General features: G+C 48.4%; 1 protein-coding gene across 1 annotated transcript in view; it reads left to right on the forward strand.

The window, feature by feature from the left end:
* nr6a1b (nuclear receptor subfamily 6, group A, member 1b) overlaps positions 1 to 22,500 on the forward strand; it is a 93,288-nt gene that overhangs the window by 45,533 nt on the left and 25,255 nt on the right. The window contains exon 4 of the mRNA XM_076284954.1: positions 10,385 to 10,408. Coding sequence (XP_076141069.1) covers positions 10,385 to 10,408 — 24 coding nt within the window. The remainder of the gene's footprint in view (positions 1 to 10,384; positions 10,409 to 22,500) is intronic.

The following is a 22,500-nucleotide window of genomic DNA, read 5'->3' on the forward strand; positions in this document are numbered from 1 at the left end:
GTGTGTGTGTGTGTGTGTGTGTGTGTGTGTGTGTGTGTGTGTGTGTGTGTGTGTGTTTTCTCCCCCATGCGGGATAGGAGATGCAGAATGTGTACTGGGCATTGGTTTGTGTGCATTTTCTGCGTGTAATTGTAGATTGTTCACTGGGCATTTGTATGTGTGCTGCTTTGCTGGCTGTCTCTCTGTATAACTGTCTGATCAGCCCGGGGATGTTTTCGCCAGTTGCCCTTGGAGAGGTGACTCCACTGCACACACTCTCTCTCTCACACACACACACACACACCATACAGCCAGCCAGCAGCCCTATGTCAGGCACACTGCCCTCTGAATGTCAAGTCAGTGTGTGTGCCACTTTGCATCGGTGACGCACATGTTCAGTGTAAGACAGCGTGTGTGTGTGTATATGCTTATGTGTGTGTGTCCGTCATGCCTATGTTAGGGAGTGCACACATGCATGTTCTGTATATTCGCCCATGCAGATGGTGATTCATGTAATGTATGTAGACTTCTCACGCTCGACCTAATGTTGCAAATAACCTCATTATACCTGACCTCATCGTCCCCTTCGTTAGATTTTTTTTATCCTGTTTTATTATGTTGTTTATAGCCGTACTGCCGGAACACAGCGTGTGTGTGTGTGTGTGTACGTGTGTGTGTTGGGGGGTTATATGTTTGCATATAAGCTTGATTGTATGATAGGATTGGGTCACAAGTCATTCAAAATGTCCAAGCCCAGTCCCTGCCATCATGTTGATTCCCATGTGTCAGTGTTCCCATACTTCACTTTATCTGAAGATTGAAGGCAGTGTCTCTGCAAACTGGCAGGGCCCCTCTTCCTCTTCCTCCATCTTCCTCCTCCTCCTTTTCATCGGAGTGTGTCATCTTCATACTCGGCGTGCTAGGCAGGAAAAGACGTTCCTGCGTGCAAGCCATGACATCTCGTCTAATCGCAGGCGACAGCGGGGGTCTGTACCCAGCATGCACCCCTGCAGCCCTGCCCTGCTGGACCTCGGGAACCACTGCGCAGAGCCACGCTCCCCCCACCCCACCCCGCCCCGCCCCTCCCCTCCATGGGGAAACTAGGTCACCACTCTCCAGTGGAGCCACTGCTTCCCGTATATTTCGTTTTTTTTTTTTTAAACTCAAAAATAGGACTTTTATGTAACATGCCGAGATGTGTTCCACAGATATGTGCCAATGTATGTGCGTATGAGAGCGTGTGTGCGTCTTTTTTTTTTGGTTGTGAGACTGAACTCGCACAATTGCAACACCCTCCACCTATCTCTTTTTTCCCCCCAACCAGCCCCACCCCACCCCTTTTTTTGCGGAGGCGCAGTACGTCAGAGAGCAAGCCCCCACCCAAACACCCCTCCCCCCCCCCCATCCCCTTTTTGCCAGTCTTGCGGCGGCCATGTTGCAGGATTAGCGTTAGCGTAGCAGGAGCAGCAGCATAGAACAGTGCTGCAGCGCGCTGGGGTTGGGTGGGGGGTTGGGGGTTGGCGGGAGATTAGCCGCAGCGCTAGCTTCCCTTTGAAGTGTACATCATTCTCCCCCCGCTCTCTTTGTGTGGAAGGCGAACGACTCCATCTGAGAGCGCAAAGCCTCAGCCTCAGCTTCACACTCCTTCGCCTTCTCCGCAGGTTCTTAAAACCGACACGCTCCATCACTGCGACTTGCCCAAACCCCGCCATACTTCTTTCTCTGTTGAAGTAGCTGTCAGTTGTTTTTCGATTCCGTAACATCTTTAAGCCTGTTGTGTCTACCTAGCCATACAACAACATCCCTTGTCCTGACAATATGAATGTTTCGGAGTGTTTCTGTCCGTTTGTTGTACAGAAAAAAAAATGTCCTTGGCGAAAAACATTAACACAACTTAACTTAGTGTTTCATAATCTTCCCTCCAGTAAAAAATTGTGAATGTCTGATGCACAAAAAGAGACTTTATCGTTAGTCCCCGTCAACTTTTTTTTGTTCGTGCATGGCAGTCATTTTAATGCCTGTAAATGTGACATCTTTTCATTGTTCCGCGCGAGTCGTTTTGTTCCGCTCGGCACACTGGTGCTCATTGTGCGAGGGACTCACGGATGTCACGGCGGATTGCGCCTCCTCCGTGTCAGCGCTCGCCATCCCTGGAGGAGCTCGGCTGCGGCAGGCTTCGGCGAGGGTTGGGCACGGAGTGCTTTGATCTCACTTCTTCCTCGTCTTCATCGTCATCGTCTTCTTCGTCTCAGGGAGGAGAAGAGGAGACGAGGCGAGCGCAGAAATTGCAGCAGGAGGAAAATGAGACGGAGTAAGAGAGGAGCGAGAGGAAAAAATGTAACAACATGGCCCCCGATTTTGAACTCCTCATCATTTGTCCTGATGGCGACCGCGCCTTTGTTGTCAACTTCAATCTTGAGCAGCTTCTGAAAATTGTTTGGCATCAGACAAAGCGTCAAGCCTTTTTGAATGCAAAACCTACTTGACCCTTATATCTCTTGCGTCTCGTTTCTCATACCTTCAGGCATAAACAACATGAATCGCTCTTTTGCCCTTTAATGATCAGCTCTACATTGTGTGTGTGTGTGTGTGTGTGTGTGTGTGTGTGTTCTCTGTTCTGAGATGCTGGTAGAGCCCCAGCGTGCGTGCTCTGAGGAGTGTGTGAAGCTGTGATATAGCATCAGGTGAGGGGAAATGGAGCGAACACACACACACACACCACACACACACACACACACACACACACGCGCACTCTTTGATCTTCGAAGCCATGTGGAACACCTCTTTGAACCCATTTCCAGACTGGGCTTCTTTGTCACTGGATGGGGGGGGATCAGAGAGGCTGTGGTTTGGGGGAGCGGGCGCGTGGCCAGCCACTGTTAGCCAGCCCACAGCCAGGCTCGGCCCCAGACAGGGGGGAGGAGAGAACCCCTGCTCGTGTGTGGTCCTACCTTTTTGTCAGGTGCTCTCTGACGCCAGAACACAGTGTACCATTTGTCTGGTGTGTCTGCGCGCGCGCGCGTGTGTGTGTGTGTGTGTGTGTGTGTGTGTGTGTGTGTGTGTGTGTGTGTGTGTCTGTGTCTGTGTTTCAAAATGATCTATGACTGTGGTAGACTAAACAAAAACAACCCTGGTGTTGTCTCCTCTGACGGAAGGGAGATGTTGGGACTTGCCTTGTCCTGTGAGGTACTGTACACACACTGCTCCCTCCCTCTCTCTCTCTCTCTCTCTCCCTCCCTCCCTCCCTCTTTCTTCTCTTTCTCTTTCTCTCTCTGTCTCGCTCTCTCCTTTACCTGTAAGGCCCCTCAGTGTCATTGAGGGCAAGCTGGAGGCCCAGAGAATAGGCTGCAGGCCGCTGCATCTAGCCCACTTCCCTGAAGACGTCCCCCAGCTCAGCGGAGCGCCTCAGCCCTGCCAGGAATAGGGGGGCTGCATAAACAGAGCTGCAGTGTTGGGAGGCTCAGTCTGATAGATTGAGTGCCGCCACATCCTGTCGGCCGGCCACACTGGATGGCCGCTCTCTCTCTCTCTCTCTCTCTCTCTCTCTCTCTTTTGCTCTCTCTCTCTCTCTCTCTCTCTTTCTCTTTCTCTTTTTCCTTTTCTTTCTATTTCTATTCTCTTTTGCTCTTTTTCTCTTTTTTCTCTCTCTCTCTCTCTCTCTCTCGATTCCTCTGTTTTCTCTCCTCTCCCTCTTTCTCTCTGTGTTCCCTACTCTGTTGTGCTCTCTGTCCCTCTCTGTCCCTCTCTCTCTCTCTCTCTCTCTCTCTCTCTCTCTCTCTCTCTCTCTCTCTCTCTCTCTCGGTCTCTCGTTCCCTCTCTGTCTCTGTCTGGCCCGTGTTCTGTGAGGGGCTTCTGGGACTGTGTGCTGACACACAGTGAATGGCCGCGAACAGGACGCATTTTACTGCATTTTTCCCCCCTCCCAAATGCGCCTGAATTATTCAGCTTGTGTGGGGAAGCTGGCCCTGCTGAACAGGAAGAGAATATTTTTAGCCCACAGACATTTAGGGTGGGGTGGTTATGGGTATGGCGTGGGTTGCTGGGGACGGGGGAGGGGAGAGCGAACAGACTGAATGATAGAGACGGGTGGTTAATGTTCCTTCACAACTGACTTGTTTCCTTTCCTCCGGAAGTGCTCCTTCGGTTCTCTTAACTCATTTGTCGGCCATTGCGTCACCTGTCTGCTCCTTTGCGTTCTTATTCAGGTGTCCTATTTCTTCACCGCTCCCGCCATCACCTCCTCTTCATTTGTATCCCTCCATTCTCTCTTCATCCCTCATTCCTTTCCTCCGTCTCTTTGCCTAAGTGAGTTAGAAAGACTCAGACAGGCTGTCGGAAGGCTTTACAAACGCAGCCAGTGGATACCTGCCTCCAATTTGTGCTTAGTCATTCTGAGTCATCGGGATGGCTGTCGGATTTCCCTCTCTTTTCCCCTCTCTCTCTCTCTCTCTCTCTCTCTCTCTCTCTCTCTCTCCAGCTGATGGTGTTTTACATTTCTCACGATCCTGTCAAGAGGAAGCTCTTGTGCAGGATGTAGAGAGGAAAGGAGAGGAAGTCTGTTGAAAATGAGGGAGGGAGGGAGAGAGAGAGAAAGAGAGGGGGAGAGGTTTCTGTGAGGCAAAGGGAACAGGAGGTGGGGGGTATGCTGGTATTCAGCGATGCACAAACGCTCCGGCTGAGTGGAATCCTTAACTCTTTTATTCAAATCTGCCTCTCCTTCACCAAGCCCAGTGGGAGTGGTAGCAGTACCTGCTGGCCATGTCCAGAGGCTATAACCTGAACTGGATGAGTGCTCCTCCATCCTCCACCTCCTCCTTCCTCCACCTCTCATCCCTTCTTCCTCCACCTCCTCCATCCTCCACCTCTCATCCCTTCTTCCTCCTTCTCATACCTTCTTTTCTTCCCTCCCTCTCTCATTCCTCTCTTTCTCCTGTCCCTCTTCACTCCATCACCCCCACCCCCCCTCCACCCTCGTGGTTGAGGATGGTGCAGAAAACCAGCTCATTGCACACTCGGCAGGAGTCGTCCCCACCTCCGCTCCTGACAAGAGAAATTCCCATTTCAAAACACTTCTGCTCTCTGCTGCTGCTGCACTCCCCTCTCTCTCTCTCTCTCTCTCTCCCTCCTCTGAGTCGGCTGATGGCGGGTCCCCATCGCTCGCTTAATGACCACTCTTCCCCTCATCATCGCCCCTTCTTCTCGCCCCACGAGCGGAGAGCAGGGTGACCCAGGCGGGCGCGGGCCCGTGGTTGTGCATTTAAAACAGCGAGGAGGGCGCCTAATGGAACACTATGGCCATGATTTAATATCCTGTGACATATTGAGTCTATGTTTTAGCCCACAGACCTACACAGCTGTGGCCTAATTCTTCTTCTTCTGTGATTTTTTTTTTGTTTTTCTTTTTTTTCCACCCTTTTTTTCCTCATCCTGTCATCCCTTCTTTTCAGAGCGATATCCTCATCCCTGGCCTTTTAAGGATGGGTTATTGTGAGCAGGCTGTGTGTTCCGGGTGGCGTGCGTGTGTGTGTGTGTGTGTGTGTGTGTGTGTGTGTGTGTGTGTGTGTGTGTGTGTGAGGGCGAGTGTGTTGATGTGACTCTGAAGTGCCCACTGAAAGGGGTAGATTAGCCTTAGACCGGTGTACAGAGGGCTAGTCCCCATGGGGTTGGGACTTGATTATGGGGAATTAAATCAAGAGGGACCCTGTCCACGAGGCGCTGATAACTCTTTTTCTCTCTTTCTCTCCCTCTCTCTCTTTCTCTCTCTCTCTCTCTTCCCAACCCACATATCCTCCTCCCCTCCCCCATCCCTCTCTCTCTCTCTCTCTGTCTCTTGCTCACTATCCCTCGCTCCCTGCCTGCTTACCATCACAGCCAAGTCTTATTTTTCATGCCTCGGTGATTCCCCATGACCCCCCTTCCTTCCTTCCTGCCGGCCTGCCTGTCCCCTCCCTCCCCTCCTCTCTGTCTTCCCCCTCTCACTCCATCACACACATGCAGGCGTGCACACATTCACAATGTTGCATGCATGCCACAAAACAGGCAAGCATCAAAGTCCTTGCACGAAATGGCCTGTGTGTGTGTGTGTGTGTGTGTGTGTTTCAGGTGTATTCTCTGGGGGCTTTGGCATGTTTGTGTCCCTGCTGTTCTGTCACTCACCTGGGCTGGATGCTGGTTCCGAGCCAGAGGCTGCTACCAAGAACTGTCCTCCACTCCTCTCCTCTCCTCTCCTCTCTGCTCCTCTCCTCTCCTCTCCTCTCTGCTCCTCTCCTCTCCTCTCCTCTCTGCTCCTCTCCTCTCTGCTCCTCTCCTCTCCTCTCCTCTCCTCTCCTCTCCTCTCCTCTCCTCTCTGCTCCTCTCCTCTCCTCTCCACTCCTCTCGGCTCCTCTCCACTCAACTCATATTCTCTCTGCTCCTCTCCTCCAGTATTCTGTGCTTCACATTATGTACATGTCTCATGCTACAGCGCTGTGTTTGTGTGTGTTTGTGTGAGCGAGTGTGTGTGAGCCAGTGTGCGTGTATGTTGGCAGGTTTGTATGTGTGCAGTGCATATGGATCTGTGTGTTAGAATGTATAGCCATCTGTTCAAGTCTTCATCAGTCAGGCAAATCCGGTGTATTATGGAATGCACATGCATCTTTTATGATATACCTGAGAGTACATTAAAGTAGCAATCAAAAACTAGCAATCTCACTACTAAAATGACATGCAAAACATCAATGTGCACTGACAAAAGGCTTGCTAGCACAGTAACTCAGGTCTTCTGGTGGTGATGTACGTATTTTTTGCTGGGTGGTACCAGCTGGACCACAGCACTTCAGACCAAGCCTATGTGGCTCGTTGGATTGACTGCTGTGGTCATGTCTCTTTCACATGGCTATGGGAGTGAGCAATACTAGCTGCCTACATAAACCATGCCTTGAAATGTCACACATTGTTGTGTACGGTCTCTTCCATGTCTGAGTTGGTCCCTCCATCGTGTTTGTTTGCTATGCTGCTCGTGGCTTATCCAGTTAGTTGGTCTCTCCATCGTGTTTGTTTGCTATGCTGCTCGTGGCTTATCCAGTTAGTTTGACAGTTAGAGCAAATGCTGTCTGTCTGTTGTCTAACTGTCTAACCAGGCTAATGCTTGTTAGTAAGATTTGGATGGTGTGTGTGTGTGTGTGTGTGTGTGTGTGTGTGTGTGTGTGTGTGTGTGTCTCCTCTCTTCTCTTCTCCTCTCCTCCTCTCTCCTCTCTTCTCCTCTCTTCTCCTCTCCTCTCCTCTCCTCCTCTCTTCTCCTCTCTTCTCCTCTCTTCTCCTCTCCTCTCCTCTCTTCTCTTCTCTTCTCCTCTCTCCTCTCTTCTCTCCTCTCTTCTCTTCTCCTCTCCTCCTCTCTTCTCCTCTCTTTTCCTCTCCTCGTCTCCTCTCCTCCTCTCTCCTCTTCTCCTCTCTTCTCCTCTCTTCTCCTCTCCTCCTCTCTTCTCCTCTCTTCTCCTCTCCTCCTCTCTTCTCCTCTCTTCTCCTCTCCTCTCTTCTCTTCTCGTCTTCTCCTCTCCTCCTCTCTCCTCTCTTCTCCTCTCTTCTCCTCTCTTCTCCTCTCTTCTCCTCTCTTCTCTCCTCTCCTCTCCTCCTCTCTCCTCTCTTCTCCTCTCTTCTCTCCTCTCCTTGTCTCCTCTCCTCCTCTCTCCTCCTCTCCTCTCCTCTCTTCTCCTCTCTTCTCTCCTCTCCTTGTCTCCTCTCCTCCTCTCTTCTCCTCTCCTCTGTGACGGGGTGTTGCAGGGCGCTGGAGTGCTCTAATGCGGCCCCATCTGAACACAGCCAGAACACAGCCAGAACACAGACCCACGCCAAACCCCGAGGATCTATACCTCAGATACTCCTCATCCACAGATCACCACAGATATCGCTCTATCCCTCTTTATCTCTCTTATGTTCTCTCTCTCCATCCCCCTCTCCATATCCTAATTTCCCTCTTTCTCTCTGCATTCCCCCTCTCGGCTATAATCCTTCCACCCACACATTTGCAGGGAATTAAGCCGCACAAAGATTTGTTCTACACATGTTACAGGGCGGGAGTCAAATAGAAGTTGGCATTAAGTGACTCTTTAAGTGCTGCTACGTGAGGTGAATGGTGGGGTGCATGGGCCTGTGTTGGACAGGTCTGCATGAAGTGTGCTGTGTTACTCCAGTGCTGATGTGTCATGTAGCGGAGTGTCAATTTAGTGAGGAAGTGGTGGGAGTGAGCCGGGTCCCTGATGACTGAGGCGCTTAAAGGCCTTTTGTTTAGAGTAGGAAGTGCCAGTGACCGAGGGAGCGCCTTTTGACTCCTCTTATCCCATATGAAATGTTAGAATGTTCTCTCTATCTACTACATACACACCATACACAACTAAAGCCATACATACTCTACGTTAAAGAGTTTGTCCACATAGAATGCCAAAAGGCTCTCCTTAGAAACCCACTAATGTGTTAATTCACATTATGGCAAGATACACATTACGGAGCCCCTTGCCGACTCTTTGAAGGGTCAGGCCGACAGGCCGAAGTTTGGACGGGTCCACTCGGGGTTGTGTATTTTCACTGCTGCCTGTGTTTGCTTCTCCATGTGGTGCGGTTGCAAATAGGAAGCCAGCGATGGCAGTGAGATCTGTGGCAGCCATGGATAAATACATTGGCGTAATCGGCCCAGCCCCCTTTAGTCTTCAGGAACGGTGTGCGACGCAGCCTCTATCACTTCAAACAAACCAGGCTTGAAATTTCAATTTTAATAAATACATAAATAATGACTCACTGCTCAGGGACCTGTGTCCTTCCTCAAGGCAAAACGTGCTGCCGAGTTTCCACCGCAAAATTTGATTAAAGGTGAGCGGATGGCCAAAAACGCAGGAGAGAGAGACTAAAAGCTTGACATTGAAGAGTTTGAGCGCATAGATGTGGAAAGAAGCTTGTTTGTTTTTATTGTTCATTGATTGCTGTTTTCTGTGCTTCAGACCTTATAGCTGCTAATCATACTGTATGTAGGCTATGGAATTTCGTCAGTATTCATTTGAAATGGAACCTTGGCCCTTATGCTCAGTGACTCCAGTGTGCAGTCTGTGCCTAGCTGGCATATGTTCACATATTTCTTGGCATTCGCGGGTTTATGTTTGTGTTCCTGTTTTTACATATGTGACATGGGAGTGTGGGGGGCCTGGGGGAGTTAGGTGCAGCACATGACCACGGAGGGTGAGGGGTGGGGGGGGGCATGATGGTGGTGTGAGGGAGGCACAGAGACCTTCGCTGCCATCTGTCTCGGAGGCAGCCATGTGCTGTCTCTCCCGTGCCCCGTGCCCACGCGCTGGGAGGCTGAGGGCGCATCTGTGGCTCCTCCTGCAGCCAGCAGCCCCGTTGCCTCCGCCTGTGTGAGCGAGTGGGGTGGGTGTTAGGGGGAGATGGGGTGGGGTGGGGGTTAGGGGGGAGATAGGGTGGGGTGGGGGTTAGGGGGGAGATGGGGTGGGGAGAGGGTTAGGGGGGAGATGGAGTGGGGTGGGGGTTAGGGGGGAGATAGGGTGGGGAGGGGCTGGGAAGGATGGCCACTGCTGCTGCTGCTGCTGGGCTGCAGGTGTAAGGGCTTGGTCCCCTGAGCCACACTGAAGGTCCACAGTCAGTGACAGCCGACACAAATGCTCTCTCTCCCTCTGACACACAAATGCACACATACTTTCTCGCTCTCACACATTTACATGCTCATACATATATATATATATATATATATATATATATATATATATATATACTAGCAGTAAAGTTTCAAATGTAAATGCACACGGGCACACACACAATCACACTGTACCATATGTGGCAGACATATTTGCATACATCACTAGCACATGCACACAGACATGCATAGTCTGCAACAAACAGATATGACCAGACTTCCCACTTGGAGAAGGAGGCGGCGTTCGCTTCCTCCATGATGGGGATGGGGATCTCTCCAGATCTCCACACAGTTTTCTCACGACTGCCAAGCAAATGGCTGTGATTACAGTCCATGTGTGACTCATGTGGCCCAGTGCGGGCCAGGCTGTGGGCCAGTGCGGGCCAGGCTGTGGGCCAGTTGAGGGCCAGAGCTGAGATTTGGGGGGCTGTTGCTGTGGAATGTTGGTGTGAGCTGTCATATGGAATCGGTTCTGTGTCTTTATGTGTAAGTGGTTGTTTCTCAGGAGCAGTCGACAGGATTGGAAGGCTGGGTTTTGATATCATGATGAGTCAGCCCCTTACCTCGTACTTTCTCTCCCTCTCTCCCTCTCTCTCTCTTTGATCCCCTACCTCCTGCTCCAAAAGAAGCCCTCAGATGATTTGCTTTTCCCATCACTCAATGCCTTTTGGTTCATGTGTCCCCAGGCATTAACTGACTAATGATTTCTCTTTTTTTCCCCCCTTCCAGATGGACTAAAGGAGCACCATTTAGGTAAGAGCCTGTTTATTCTCTATGTGTATGTCCTTCCTGAGGTAAATGTAATTTCTGAGAGTTGGGAGATGCATGTGTGTGACAGACTGTTTTCCGTGGCTGTTGTAGGGACTGTGCACTACAAGGCCTTTCTGTGCACCCTGTCTGGCTGCAGGCACTCTGCAATTATGCACACAGTTCACTGGGCTGCAGTGTGCCCACAAGCTCCCCGGGGTGTGCAGACGCGCACATACATATGCACGCACACACACACACACACACACACACACACGGACACACACAGATTTGTAAATGAACGTATAAAGGCGCATTAACTTAACATGTTTAGTAGGTCTTTTAAATGAATTTTGCAGACGTTCACCCAAAATCTCAAGTCTGAATAGACATCGCGGTACATTGCTGGACACTTGCGCTATCTTGTATCTAACCACCGTGTAGACTAGACGTAGCATTCATAACCCCACGTTGACGTCGCGTCGCTCACCACTCTTCAGCAGTCCGAGACATGGGAGGAGAAGAGCTTAGGGGAGGAGCGGAAGGGTTGGACTGGCCAGGCTGTGATTAGGAGGTTCCTCTGCCCTGATAATAGGGTGGCGCGGTGCTGCTTCCTGCTCACGCTGCTGCAAAACCCACTAAACCGTTGCCTCCGCCAGACCCAACATATCGTTACTGCCCCTCTGCTCCTCTGCCCAAGCACGACCTGCGTCCATCCTCCCCGCGGTCAGCTCCGCACCGTCCAGGGGCCGTCAGGAAGTCAGAGTACAGGAGGGGCCTCATACACAGGCTCCTACTGCTTATCGCCATCACAACACAACTTTGTGGGGAGACTCATCTGAGGAATAGTGTACTGCTAATCAACACTTTCAGCAGGCGATTCACGATGACAGAAAGACACACACACATACACACACACACACACACACACACACACACACACACACACACACACACAAACACACACACACACACACACACACGGTTCCACTTCCAGCCAACCCTGCTGTTTAAATCATATGACCCACAGTAAGACCTCAGTGCAAAGCCTAACTTGAAAGGCCACTATAGAAGGTAAGACTTAACCTTCTGTTCCTCTTTGAAATATGCTTCAGGAGCTGGGGACCAATCCTCCTGCAGGGGTCTTCAGAAAGGAGCCCAATAAAAACCCTGACTCTTTTAAATCCACGCTTAATAACTCGCTGTCATGACATCATAATGCATAATCATGAGCTCACGGAGCTTCTGCCAATCACGCACAACCCCCAGATGGCTGTAGTGACACAATGTTTCACTCACACATCACATTTGCATGGGCACTTTTTTTGCGCCTTTTTGAGCACGTTATTGGCCATGTGTGGGTGCATGTGTTTTTGTGTGTGTGTGTGTGTGTGTGTGTGTGTGTGCACATCACTCTAATGCGGAGTGATTTAGAAGGTGCAGGCGCGGAGGTTGAGAAGGAAGAAGAGGAGGCCGCGTTTAAACGGGTTAGGGAGCGGAGTTAATTTGCGGCGATTAGAGTAAGCTCCCCGTGCGGCGGGGGAGCGGACAGCCCGCGTGCTGCTAGCGCCGTTTGACATCGGGATTAATTTGACTGGAGATTACCGCGCGCCGTACTCGCTGACAGCCATTTTACACTCGTGGCAAATTTGTGGCGCTGCAGCAAAAAAAAAAAAAAAAAAAAAAGAGAAAAGGGGAAAAAATGTTTGAGTGGAGAGTTCACTGCTCTCCAGGAATCCATAGCATGTTTGGAATGAGGTGTACGTTTCAAACGGGAGCATTCTTCTGCCTCTCTCGGTTCCCTCGAGAGAAGAAAAGGGTCGAACAGGGTGGGGGTGGGGCAGAGATGAAGGGGTACCAGGGCAACAGCGGCTGAGGCCTCCACAAATGAGCTTACCATTGATTTTAGCTTCATTGATTTAGATGATCTACTGTACTTCATCTGTTCAGTCTTTTTTGTTAAAGTTTTGGAGAAGATATTCTTTTCTGTGTATATTACATGATTCATAATGTATAGATCATGTACATGATTCATAATGTATAGATCATGTACATGATTCATAATGTATAGATCACAAGAAAAAATGTCAGGGTAGTGTTCCTGATCTGGCCTTGCAGTTAAACCTGAATGATGAAGGATGCTCAGTTTAGCATGGGAGTGTAGTCAGCCAACAGATGGCATCACCATAGACCCCTTTTCTCCCCAGAAGAATTGAATACGAAAAGTGTCCATATGTCTGCAACACTGCTATATAATTATTACGCAGAGGTATCATCAAGCCATAGATCATGCTTTAATAAAAGCATGCCAAGTTTTCTTCTTTTTTTTATCTGTTTCTTAAATATATTCAGATCAGTCCAGACATGAAGAGCAGAATAACACTTTGGCAGACATTGTTGAGAATTTCAGAATTATACCGGTTACCTTTAAATGCCATCTGTAAGCAGAGTGCAGTCATGTAGCCACTCTTTGTGCTGCGGCTTATTCCTGCATGACACCTCTGTGTTTGAAGCCAAACATGGATTAATGCACACAACACCTCTTTTCGTCATTTCCAAATCATGGTGCCGGTGTGGGACTGGGATGACGTCCGGCGCGTCACTGTCAGACCATGGGAGTCCGTGAGGGTTTAGGATGCCACACTATGACATCGCCACGATCGTCCACGCTAACGTTAGCGCTTGCGCAAGCCACAATCCCCCCAAGAATAGAAGGAGTTTAGTAGGCCGACAAGTAAGCAAGGGTGGTGTGTGTGCGTGCGTGTGTGTGTGTGTGTGTGTGTGTTGGGGGGAGGGGGTGGATGGTGGGGGTTAGTACTGCATGAATAAAATAACGTGGGCATCTTCCCAGCAAAATGTGTTTTGTCAAGAAGAGAAGTGGAGCAGGAGAATGGGGCAGCAGCAAGCTCGGCCTGCCTGTTATTTCTGCAGGCACTGAGCTCGCCAACCACTAATGCAATGTGACAGTTCTGGAGCAAGAAGAGGAGGGTAGAGGAGAGAGAGAGGGAGAAAGAGAATAGAGGGATAGAGAGACAGAGAGAGAGGAGGAGGGGAGGAGGTGACAAACAGCACAGGGAGGAGAGTGGAAGTGACAAAAGGAGGGAGTAACAGAGGATGGGTCTGAAGGGAGAGGTAAGAGGGAAGCTCCGAAAGCAGAGCATAGGAACATGCCATAGCACTCAGACACACGGAGAGGAGGAGTGCAGAGGAATGGTCTGCGTGTGAGTCATATGATGAGGCCGTCCGCACTGATGAATGTGTGTGTGTGTGTGTGTGTTTTGGTACAGTCTGGCCTGACATTAGAGGGCCCATCCCCAGGCTGTTCCTGACCATCTGTGGTGAATCTGCACAGAAAATTCAAAGCCGTCGTACCTAGCCATAACGGCATATCATTCAAATGCAGAATTGAAATACAGATATTTTTTAAAGGAGAGTATATAAAAGAGGAGTGTATGAAATAGTAATGGTGATATAAGGGCTTGAATATTTTATGGGGCGGTTGAAATCTGCCTGGTTGTAATGCTGGCTTATGAGCTGGCTTTGGTGCTGCATATTCTCCCGTCGAGCCCCCAGGAGAGGCAGTGAGGTGGAACCTGTCTGTTTGAGGGGCCGCTGCTTCTGCCAGGGTTAAAGAGCCCCTCACACACGGGCACACCTATCACACGCCTGCACAGCTACACACACACACCTATCACACGCCTGCACAGCTACAGCTACACACACACACCTATCACACGCCTGCACAGCTACACACACACACCTATCACACGCCTGCACAGCTACACACACACACACACACCTATCACACGCCTGCACAGCTACACACACACACACCTATCAAACGCCTGCACAGCTACACACACACACCTATCACACGCCTGCACAGCTACACACACACACACACACACCTATCACACGCCTGCACAGCTACACACACACACACACACACCTATCACACGCCTGCACAGCTACACACACACACCTATCACACGCCTGCACAGCTACACACACACACCTATCAAACGCCTGCACAGCTACACACACACACACCTATCACACGCCTGCACAGCTACACACACACACCTATCACACGCCTGCACAGCTACACACACACACACACACACACCTATCACACGCCTGCACAGCTACACACACACACCTATCACACGCCTGCACAGCTACACACACACACACACACCTATCAAACGCCTGCACAGCTACACACACACACACCTATCAAACGCCTGCACAGCTACACACACACACACACACACCTATCAAACGCCTGCACAGCTACACACACACACACCTATCACACGCCTGCACAGCTACACACACACACACACACACACCTATCACACGCCTGCACAGCTACACACACACACCTATCAAACGCCTGCACAGCTACACACACACACACACACCTATCAAACGCCTGCACAGCTACACACACACACCTATCACACGCCTGCACAGCTACACACACACACACACACCTATCACACGCCTGCACAGCTACACGCACACACACACACACACACACTCTCGCACTCCCACACTGGCATTTTCCTGTTTTTATGCTAATTATACATTTTTGCATTTCGTACACTGAAAGGAAAAGTCAGAAATGTATTTGAAATACACCGCTTTATCTCAAAGCAACATTATTTAACAATTTCCACTGGCCTCCAAATTCTTCTGGCCTTGGTCTTGTGGCTACCTATGTCTCTCTTTTTGGGAGAGTTGTGTTTGGGTCAGAGCGCCAAAATAGCACCAGAAGATGCCAGCATGTTAGCAAAGCTTTTAGCAGTACCAGCTGGGATGTAAATGCAAGGTTTATGCAAGGTTTTTGCATTTGTTTTAGGTAGATGGCTCGCTATTTGTAGACTAAAACACCATATTAGGTAGATGGCCCGCTATCTGTAGACTAAAACACCATATTAGGTAGATGGCTCAAAACACCATATTAGGTAGATGGCTCGCTATCTGTAGACTAAAACACCATATTAGGTAGATGGCCTGCTATCTATAGACTAAAACACCATATTATGTAGATGGCTCGCTATCTGTAGACTAAAACACCATATTAGGTAGATGGCTCGCTATCTGTAGACTAAAACACCATATTAGGTAGATGGCCCGCTATCTGTAGACTAAAACACCATATTAGGTAGATGGCCCGCTATCTGTAGACTAAAACACCATATTAGGTAGATGGCTCAAAACACCATATTAGGTAGATGGCTCGCTATCTGTAGACTAAAACACCATATTAGGTAGATGGCCCGCTATCTATAGACTAAAACACCATATTAGGTAGATGGCTCGCTATCTGTAGACTAAAACATCATATTAGGTAGATGGCTCGCTATCTATAGACTAAAACACCATATTAGGTAGATGGCCCGCTATCTGTAGACTAAAACACCATATTAGGTAGATGGCCCGCTGTCTGTAGACTAAAACACCATATTAGGTAGATGGCCCGCTATCTGTAGACTAAAACACCATATTAGGTAGATGGCTCAAAACACCATATTAGGTAGATGGCTCGCTATCTGTAGACTAAAACACCATATTAGGTAGATGGCCCGCTATCTGTAGACTAAAACACCATATTAGGTAGATGGCCCGCTATCTGTAGACTAAAACACCATATTAGGTAGATGGCTCGCTATCTGTAGACTAAAACACCATATTAGGTAGATGGCTCGCTATCTGTAGACTAAAACACCATATTAGGTAGATGGCCCGCTATCTGTAGACTAAAACACCACCGTGTTCCATTATGCTACATAAAATGGCATTTCCTTATCAAAGTTACCTTGTCAAAGTTAGCCCCAATTTATTTTTCATATACCATAATGCAGTTTAATACTATTTCGCTGCTGTATATCCAAGTGCTCGTGATTGGGCTAACATTGTTTTGTTAACTTCTGTATTGCAACAGATATTATTTATCGTCACCACATCACAATGTTATGTTCCTTACAGTCTATGTTAATGGATATTTATTTCTAAAATACTGGGGGAAAAAACACAGCATATATTGGAATTGACGACCTATAACATAATGAAGTGGCAACTTCAGGTAATGACATATAATAGACTGTAGGTTTATACAGTAGATGACTTCAGTTGTGATAATCTATCTATCTACTATCTATCAATCTATTCTCTATCTACCTACTATCTATCTATCTACTTGCACTGATTCATACTTTTAAAACATTTAAATGGAAACATACTACAGGAACCAGGATAGGCCTACATTATGTTTGCATGTTCAGTGTCTGTCTGGCTATGCATTTGTCATGCTCACTTTCATGGGTCATGGATAGTGTTTTTGTGTTCAAAAGTATGAAGAACTGAGACTGTCATTTTTCTTGCACTGTTTTTGAATGTACAAGACCAGATATTATCTTCTGAAGAAGAGAAGAGGATAGTGAGCCAGAGAGTGAGAGAAAGAGAGAGAGTGTGTGTGTGTGTGTGTAAAAGAGAGAGAGAGGAAAAAGACAGTCTGTTCCCCTCTGTCTGAAACCTGTCATTATGAACTTGGCAGTGTTTGAGAAAAAAGGAGAGACTTGGTGGGGTGTCTGGTGTCTAAAAATAAAGGAGCTGTAGAAAATGGCTCTTTTCTCCACCACACGGGCCACAAATAACAAATAGGAACGCGCCTGCAGCCCCAGGGTCCCTCCCCTGGAAGGAATGTCAGGGTAGGGTGGTCTGGGCGGCAAGGCAGGGTCCCCACATACCGCTGTGGCTTTTGTGTAACCCTCTCTCCCTCCCCCTCTCTCTCCTTCTCCCTCCTTTCTCTCTCCCTCTCTCTGTCTTGCTTGTGACTTTGTCTCTGTGCCCATGTCTCCAGAGGATAAAACCTCTTTGCTTGTTGATGCAAGTCCGGGAGATGAGGGTTTGTTCCTTGCACAGTGGCTTAACAGTAGCTGGCAAAAATGTTGGGGTTCGGAGCCGCGGTGGCTTACTGTGTTCTATTCCTGTGATCCGTGATGGATGTGTTTGCCTGGGCCCTATCTACACATATGAATGTCATCATCTTGCGCGCTCCATGGGCTGCATTCATTTGCCTCCTACAGCACTGTGCTTATAATCATGGCAGCCAAAACACACTCTAAGTAATGAAGCATTCGGTTTTCGGAGTTTTTTTTTACCCCTCCCATTTCCTTCCTCCTTGTGTCGGCTTCTAATGATGAGAATTCCGTAATTCACAGGGTCCGGTGTCCATTCGCCTTTCGCCAAATAAACCTGATATGCTCGCTTCCTGTCCGCCTCTCACCCATTTGCACGTTAACGAAGGGCAGCGGAGGATGGATTATGGAAATGAGCTTTTGCAGCAGGCCCCTGAGATGCTCTCCCCTGAGGAAATTGTGTTAATTATGGAAAAAATGAGGATTAAAAAAAGAATCCCTCATAATATTCAAAGAGCGCGATGTGACCTTGTTTGTTGGGGTGGAAGTAATCTGCCCTATTTATTTCCCTGGCTCTTTTCCTCATGTGTGAGGTTTTGTTTTTGCCTGACATCACGTTAGCGCCCCGTGCTAATGGCTGCGTTCTCTCGGGCAGGAGGAGGGGGCAGTAGGGGGTTTTTGTCCGGAGCGCAGGGGTCCTGGTGGTGTCGGCATGTCTCCCCCTGCTGAGCGAGTTGAAGTACTGCAGCCTAGTGCTGTGCTTGTGCGGAGAAGGCTCCCCACCCCCCCGCCCCCCCTGCCTCTCCCTCACACGCTCAGGAGAATAATCCTTTTTGTTTTCTGACCCCGTGTTTCTCCGTATCTCCTTTCCTTTCTCTCTCTTCCTTTATTCTCGCTGGCTCTGTCACACAGACAGACACCTTGCGAACACACGGTGGAGGTCTCTCAGTTTAACCTCTCTTTAGAGATGTGAGTCTCCCACGTCAGTAGCAAATGGAAACAGCCCGTCGCTTTCTCATGCAATTTATGAGTCTCTGAGAGTGCCGAGCATAATGACACATTTCCTGCATATACTCCCATGTACACGGACCATTCACAATCTGCTCACTGCAATTCCTCATTCTCACATGCTGTTGAGTATACAAGTGGAAGTGATGTGTGCTTGATTACGAGTTATTTATTGGGTATTTGTGTGGTTAAGCTGGCATATTTGTGGTACAATGTAATAAATGTAAACTTCAGTTTAGGTGGAGAATGTTTGTTTGTTTGTGCTTGTGTGTGTGTGTTTGTGTGTGTGTGTGTGTTTGTGCGTGTGTGTGCGCGTGCACTTTCATGTCCTTGTGCGCTTGTGATTGCGCGTGAGTGTGTGTGTGTGTGTGTGTGTGATTGCGTGTGTGTGTGCGTGCGTGTGTGCGTGTGTGCGTGTGTGCGTGTGTGTGTGTGTGTGTGTGTGTATGCATGATGGATGTAAACAGAGGGAGTGTGCTCCTCGGTGTTCTGGTTGGGTGGTTGGTGAGTAAATCCCATTCTCAGTAGCGCAGAGAGGAGGCTGATGGAGCCGGACTAATTACACTAAAGTATAATTAGTCCTATTTTAAAGGCGGCATCGCTCCCTCACAGGCAGGCCAAGGAGGTCAGGGACATTTTAGTCAACCAGAGAAGGAGAGAGCAAGATTGTGTTTAAACCATGATACTTTTCAGTAGTTGCTATCCACATGGAAGGTTTATTGCCTTTTAACAGTTATTTTGGAGTGCTGTTAAGATTCTGCTGCTGGACTGAATTTGTGAAGAAAGTGATAGAATCAGAGCCTAAAGGAAATTCCCTTTAAAGTGCACTTCTTTGAGACGGACTTCAGGAGTCCGAACGTGTTCTAATTGTGTTGCCACATTGTGTCACAGTTCAAGTCGGTGCTGTGCTGTGAGGTAAGAGAGCAGAGAGCAGCGTGGCCGAGTCCCCCACCCCCATCCCCCAAAACATACTGAGCCATCAGCCATCAGCCATCAGCAGCAGACTCCCACAGGGACCTCCCAAACACACACCAACAAACACACACAAACAAACACACACACATGCATAGGCTACACACACTAACCCACACCAGCACACTCAACACTAACACACACACAAGCACACACTCAAACTCTTATCAGGACACTCACATGAACACACAACACATTTATTTGAACACAAGCACATTTACACACACACACACACACACATACACACACACACACACACGCACACACACACACACTGAGAAATATGCTAAAGCACATTCACACAGGAACAGCTAATTCACACAGACTTACACTATCACACATCATCACTCTACACCACATATTATGCATCCTCTCTGACAAAGAGATCAACAATTATTCAAATAAACAGAGACAAATACTACAGATACACAATAACAAAAGCGCACACACATGCACATGAAATCTCCCACAAACATAAGTTATACACATCACGTCTTACCATTAGTTGCTTAGGTTTGTACTGTGTTTTTATACAGATTAGCTTGAAGCAGAAACACTGTTTTGGAAAGCACAAAGATGCAGTCTGAGTTCACACACAAGCACATAGTAGTTTGTGCTGCCGTGTTGGGCTTTTTCCACTTTCATGCTGTGTTTTTCATACTTTATGAATATCCAGGGGCAGCTGTGGTCTACTGGTTAGGACTTCAGGCTTGTAACCGAAGGGTGGCCGGTTCGATCCCCAACCCAGTAGGAATAATGTGGTGGCGTGCAAGTGGTTGAGTACTGCTCTCCCATGCCCACATCCACGGCTGAAGTGCCCTTGAGCAAGGCACCTAACCCCTCACTGCTCTCCGAGCGCCGCTGTAACATGGCAGCTCACTGCTCCGGGCTAGTGTGTGCTTCACCTCACTGTGTGTTCACTGTCTGTTTACTGTGTGTTCACTGTGTGTTTACTGTGTGTTTACTGTGTGTTCACTGTGTGTTCACTGTGTGCTCTGTGTGTTCACTAATTCATGGATGGGATAAATGCAGAGACCAAATACCTTGTATGCGCAAGTATACTTGGCCTATAAACCTGATTTACATTTTACATTTACATCTCTCTTTATCATTCTTAGCCCTTTCAAATGAATGGTGAATCAATACAAACTCTTCCTCTATCCCCAAGCCTATACATAGCCCTACTGCATGGTCTTTTTAGCCACTGGAAAGGATGTGATTCCTCGCCACAAAATACTCTCGATAATAATAATACTAGCGCAGTGCCCTTTCAAACACGGCAATTTGTCTCAAGTCCAAATTGGCCTGGGTTATTCAAAGTGTCAGTTTATTGCATATCATTTAAAGGTTTGTGGTGATGTGTTTGTTGGGCTAATATCTGTCCTCATCAGATGTGGCTGAGGACTGGGCTGCCTAAGGGAGAGCCTCAGCGCACGACTATACGACTCCTCTGTTGGGCTTCACACTTATTTTTATGGCTGCAGCTTGATGGACAGCTGCGCCAATTTATTTTTAAAAATATCCCGAGACTCTGTGTCTCACAAACAAACCACACACACACACACGCACACACACACACACACACACACACACACACACACACACACACACACACACACACAGACACACAGATACCAGAATATCTACCTTGTCATTTGTGCAGAGCAAATTGGAAAAACAGTGAAGGGATACATTGCACTAATATTTTTTCCAAAAGAATGAAATCTTGTTCTCCAAAAAATCCATGGTGGTGAAGAGTCACACACACACACACACACACACACACAAAAGCCAATGCTTTATTTAATTCCACAGAGACATAATGGCAGAATTGTACACACACACACACACTAATGAAACACCCTGGTGTGTGTAGGCTTGGACAGTAATAAGGATCTGAGGCTTGTGTTTGTCCTGTGTAACAAGCCTGTGCTGAGGATCAATGCAGCTGATCAGTTTGCCTTAGGCCATCTCACTGTGTAGCCCGCCCAGCTTAATTCTGTACAAACATGCCAAGGCTAGAGATATTGATCACATTTATGTGTTTGCACACATGTACCGAAACACACACCTCCATAGTCAGTCAACACACACACACACACACACACACACACACACACACACACACACACACACACACACAGACTCCACACACACACACACACACACACACACACACACACACACACACACACACACACACACAGACTCCACACACACACACACACACACAGACTCCACACACACACACGTGAAGAGTTGAAGGAGGAGGTATGGAGTCTGTGTGTGTGTGTGTGTGTGTGTGTGTGTGTGTGTGTGTGTGTGTGTGTGTGTGTGGAGTCTGTGTGTGTGTGTGTGTGGAGTCTGTGTGTGTACACAGACTCTACACACACACACACACAGACTCCACACACACACACACACACGCACACACACACAGACTCCATACCTCCTCCTTCAACTCTTCTGCTTCATCTTTTTTTGTTTATCACCTCTCTCCATTTTATTCCTTTTTCCCCCTGGTTCTACTCTCCCCCTTTCTGCACAATCCCACATGCACACAACCTCTCGTTTTTTGTCCAAGTGTGTTGTATAGCAAAACTTCAGTCTAAAATGGCACTCAGCTTGACATCGCTCACAGCTGATGGAAGATAACAGGGCCATATTTGGCACAAGAAGACACACACACACACACACACACACACACACACATCAATGACACCCTTGTAAGCTTAAAATGGCTGCAGTGATCACTTTCAAGGTCAGATCAGTCATCGCCGGAGCCGGTTATATTTCCTTTGGGTGGATCAGGGGCCACCCATGTCAAGGGTCAAGTGTGACCTAAAGACGGCTCAGTCGGAGTGATTGTTGATGGTACATCGCTAGTGATAAGGCTGGATCTCCCACGATCACATGCCCTGACTTTTAAGTCTGAGTGGATGCTGTTATTGACCACCCACTCTTCTTCACTGTTTAGCACAAAACTAGTCTGTTGATCACAGTACGACAAACTTCACCCTGTTGCATCAAGTCCATTCCTCCTCACTCCTGTTTTATTCTGGGTCTAGGTCCTTTCCTATTGGTCCAGCATGGTGTCACATGGTCCCATTGATGATGATGGCAATGTTATTGAATGCTGTTGAGAAAAAAACTTTGTTCACAGAAAATGGCTATTTCTTTTTTTCTTTGTGT

Source organism: Alosa pseudoharengus, unplaced genomic scaffold, assembly GCF_046254945.1.
Source record: "Alosa pseudoharengus isolate Yale_2024_CS ecotype anadromous, Long Island Sound unplaced genomic scaffold, YU_APseudo_1.1 YU_APseudo_1.1_scf_14, whole genome shotgun sequence".
NCBI lineage: Eukaryota > Metazoa > Chordata > Actinopteri > Clupeiformes > Clupeidae > Alosa > Alosa pseudoharengus.